Here is a 4,636-nt window from a genome sequence, read left to right on the forward strand (position 1 = left end):
ATATATATATATATATATATATATATATATATATATATATATATATATTTTTTGCATTGAAAGTTTAAATATATTTAAAGACCAAAACAATAAGAATATTCAGGATTAAGTACTTTTAAGTACTTTTACTTTAAGCGCGTTAATACAAAAGTTCATCGTACCAAGGTCGTGCCTCTTGTTGTTTGCGTATTACGTAATGATCAGTTTTAATAAAGATTCCCGGCGTGCAGGCGTTCAGAAAGCATTGGCGTGGGAGAGAAATAATCGAGCCGTGTCGAACTTGCTCATTGCCGCGATTACCTATATATTACTCTCTAGGCGAGGGTCGCGTCAAAATAATGTCGCGATTCAAGGCAATGTACTAAGTATATCCCGAGTCGGTACTGGCAATCGATTATCCCACAAGTAGGGACGCCTGGCGCGGTGTGAAATTTGGCTGAACGCAAATACATCGAGCAGCCGACCATCCAACGATTGGGAGTTTTGTGGTATTTAACATTTGCATAAAAAAAACGCTGTTGCAACAATAGAATCGATCAACAGTGCCACAATTGAAGTAAAATCTTCTGGATCCAGCAGCAATATATAATTGAAACTAATGCGTCATACATTGGCTTAACTCGCGTGTTGGTTTTAACTCAATTTATCATCTCAAATGAATTAACTTTCAGCTTAAACTAATTGCTTATGCAATTGTTTACGCAATCGATTATCGTAAACGCATTAACCTAAATTTATCAACTTTTTCTAAAAATATAAGCCATGAATAATAGAACATAATAACATAAGAATGTCTCAACGATATTTCTGTTATTGATTTAATCTAATTGTGACTGTCGATCAATATTCTATCGAATTGAATTAAATTCTATTAATTTAATTCTAATTTAATTAAATTGTATCGAATTTTTTTCTGTGTATGTACAGATTGTATTATTGCAAGTTCATGAATTCAAGCGTTTCGTTACTGCACGGACAGAATAAAATTCTGATGTATCACATTCCTTCCAGCATTTCTCGCTAAAACTGTTCCACGATGAGAGGCGTGATGTTTATTCGCCCGCTGCTAATCCACGTTATAAACGCACTTGTCTAAACTTGTATTTGACCGAAATCAAGTCATAAAAACAAAGTCATAAAAACAAAGTCATAAAACAAAGTATCGTCCTAGTATTATCGCTACGCACGTTATCCGCGCTTAACGCGGGTGATAAGCAGCTCATTATAGGAGGAAGTCCAACTTAATAGATCATTCTCTCTTGTATATTGCCGATCAACTGCATAACCACCGGCTCCTCTGACACTCCAATGAATCGTTCTGCACTCCGCGAGATTGCGTGTCTCATTACAATGAAATATTCAGCGGAAAACAACTCCAGTAACATAATTCATCGATATGCTGCCGGAACAAGTTCTATTTAAGCAGTGAAGAAAAGAAAAAGATCCACGTGTCATAACAGATGGTCTGTCCTTTTCAGCTGCACTGCTGCACTGCAATAAGTTAAAGTGAGACAAGTATATGTTTTCTCACTCTAACTTATTGCACCAGTTCAGCAGTGCAGCTGAAAAGAACAGATCAAGAGTAAACACGTATAATGCAGAATATTATTGTATCGATCCACAATCACGCATGTGGCGGTTGCGATAGAATTTCAAAACATCCAGCGCGAAAATGAAATAAAAAAGAAATAAATTTCGAGCAAGACACGCAGCGAATTCAAGTGGCGAATATATCTTGAATTAAATCCAAATGTCCACTAGTTTTTTCACTTAAATTCGGAGTCACAAATGCGCAATCGCTCGTGACAAGAGCGATAGGCTACTCCAAAAAACTATTCAAAAGCAAACAAATGTTCGTACGAAGGAACTCTGGGCTGAAATCTGACTCAAAACGTGATATTTCCCTCGAAAGAATGGTTCCAGCATTCTTGGACGCGAATGTGTTGGATCATGCGTCAGCAAGTTCACAGTTAAAACCCGATTGCGCCAATATATATTAGATTGCTGAAATGACTCGCTACACTCGCTGTCTTTTTCACAGTATAATCTGTAACACAGGCAAGGAGAAAGAGGAGGAAAGGAGGAGAAACAGATTAGGTCAGTTAGGACGCGGTTAAGGCAGTAGTAGATCTAACAGCCCAAGTAGAACAGAAAATCACGATGACAACAAAGTGACGAGAAAATGATCGAGTCAAAAATGATTGAAAAGTAGCTTTGTAGTCGCTATCTCATCATTTTGACGTCACCGTTATTACTTGCTCTGCCTAGGACAGGGCGGCGGATCAATCGGGCAGGAGGACAGATCTCGTCGCAGCAGCCTCCCTACTCTCTCTCTCTTTCTCTGTCTCGACGTGGAAACGAGGGAAACGCCGCAAGCGTGGCACCGTGGTGTGTCATCGATTACCTGAGTCAAGTTCGGCCTGCTCGATGGCTTCGTCGGCGGTTTTCAGCCAGCAGGGCCCCTTGTCCGGGATCGGCATAGACGGCTCATTCACATACGTGAAGTAGGTCTTCCTCGTGGCGTGCTGGATACACGGCCGCGACGCGGACGTCATCGTCGCAAGCGCCCGGGTCAGGCTGGTGATACGTTTGAGGGCCGCCATGCTACGAATGCCGACTGCCAACGTTCACGATCGTCACGTCGTTTCCCTGTTCGTCTATCTGGCGCGCACACTGACACGACTGACTCGGCAGCGATCGCGCCAGGAAACGTTTGCGACACTCGTAGATTATGCCGCCGAGCAACCCCCGCGCTCTCTGCGCCGCACTGTCAACGTTCAGTGTGAACGTAGCGCCGCGTGACGTCGGCGCGCGCCTAACGTCACGGTGGCGCGTCGCGCCGCACTGTTCGCGTTGCACGCGTCTCCTGCGCTCTTTTTTCACGCCTTTTTGGCCCATATTCTTAATCCTCTTTTATCTATAAAAGAGGCTTAGAAGCCACCTGTCTGGCTGATAAGCTATATTCAAGATATTTTTATCGATAAAAGAGGGTTCAGAATAGGGAGTTTTTGAAAACATACGGTAAACGCTAAAATGACGTCATCGAGTCAAAAGGCCAAACTGCGCATGCGCATCGATCACCTTAACGCTATTCGGATAACGTGCGAACGTTATTTCTGAAAAATAACGTTCACGAGTAACGTCGACATTATAGCTACCAAAGGCGCTTTTTCGTGACCACGACCGTTTGGTTGGTTGGTTTGGTCCACTTAACACTCACAACGCCTCGAGCAACAAAGATAGATTGAGTTCGCGGCGTTGAGAGCGTTAAGTGGACCAAACTAACCAACCAAATTCTACCGTGGTGACAAAACGAAAAAACGCCTCAAAATGAAATCTGAACGATTGAAATTCACAAGTCAAGATGATCTCATACTTTTAAGGGAGGTTATATTCCAAAATCCATATGAAAAGAGAATGAAAAATGGAAAACGATTGCAGGTCGTATAGGATACTATTTTATCATACGTTACCGTAGCATTCACCGTGCAAAAACTCTTTTGAAGTGACATAAAAACGAAATATGATATGAAATCACGTGACTTCAGCGTTTACCGTATCTAAAATACATAATTGCAAAAACTCCTTAATATAGGCCTTTGGCTCATATTCTAAGTTCTCTTTTAACGATAAATAAGCCTCTAAAAAAGTCTTAGAAGCCACCTGATTGGCTGACAAGCTACATTTAAGGCACTTTTATCAATAAAAGAGGATTCAGAATATTTGTGTATATATTTTATATATTCAGTTTTTGTGTATATATTTAGAAAGATTACCAAAGATTACTACACTAATTGATTATCATTAATATTTTAATAAAAAGATAATAAAAAAGATAGTTTTATTGTTTTATGAAAAATAAATAATCATTATTAAACGTGTAATATATAACACATCTTTACATATTTATAAAGGTCCCGATCTTTCTGGCCAGACTTCGAGATTTTATAGGAGATTTAATCATGGACAAAAAGTTCCCTATAAACATAGGTCGAAAAATGCTCCCTTAAAAGGTTATCGTCCAAAAACCTCTGAAATCACGATTATTTTATACATTTTTACAAATATCAAAGAAATATGTATTTTTCAACAAAAAATAACAAAAGTTGTACAGGAAAAAGTATCTGTCAAATGGATCAAAATGATTGCAATATGTTCCATAGGTTTTTAGATAACTATTTTGAAATGTATTACAAAAAAAGTATTTTCTTTCGGCTATCGATAATAGAGCTTTTTTAAATACTCTTCATATTTTATGCTGTTCTCACACAGCAGAGATGTCCAAAATATATCATAGGGATATCCTAAAGATATATTTGTGATATGCGATATCTTCTATGAAGATATCCCTATGATATGTTTAAGACATTCCTGCTGTGTAGGTTATAGCCTTTGTAATGTTTATCTTGCTTCCCAGACAGCACAAATGTTCAAAATCAAGTCATAAGATGTCTTTAGGACGTCTTTAAGACATCTTTAAGACAATACCTTATAAACTTGTCTTAAAGATGTTTTAAAGATGTTTTAAAGACATCTTATGACCCGATTTTGGACATTGTGCTGTCTGGGTTGTTGATTATTCCACTAAAACATGAAGAATATTTAAAAAAGCTCTGCGTCGATAGCCGAAAACTAT

The 4,636-nt window shown here is 38.8% G+C and overlaps 1 protein-coding gene across 2 annotated transcripts in view; it reads right to left on the minus strand.

The window, feature by feature from the left end:
• LOC116846042 (4-hydroxybutyrate coenzyme A transferase-like) overlaps window positions 1-2,785 on the minus strand; it is a 10,931-nt gene extending 8,146 nt beyond the window's left edge. Inside the window, exon 1 of one of the 2 annotated variants that reach the window (XM_032819376.1) lies at window positions 2,405-2,785. In XM_032819376.1, coding sequence (XP_032675267.1) covers window positions 2,405-2,603 — 199 coding nt within the window. In that variant the 5' untranslated portion in view covers window positions 2,604-2,785. The remainder of the gene's footprint in view (window positions 1-2,404) is intronic. The other variant, XM_032819378.1, reaches the window with a different exon arrangement.
• Window positions 2,786-4,636: the final 1,851 nt, after the last annotated feature.

Source organism: Odontomachus brunneus, unplaced genomic scaffold (assembly GCF_010583005.1).
Source record: "Odontomachus brunneus isolate Ranch 3 - 2012 unplaced genomic scaffold, Obru_v1 Obru_scaffold_060, whole genome shotgun sequence".
NCBI classification, from domain to species: Eukaryota; Metazoa; Arthropoda; class Insecta; order Hymenoptera; family Formicidae; genus Odontomachus; species Odontomachus brunneus.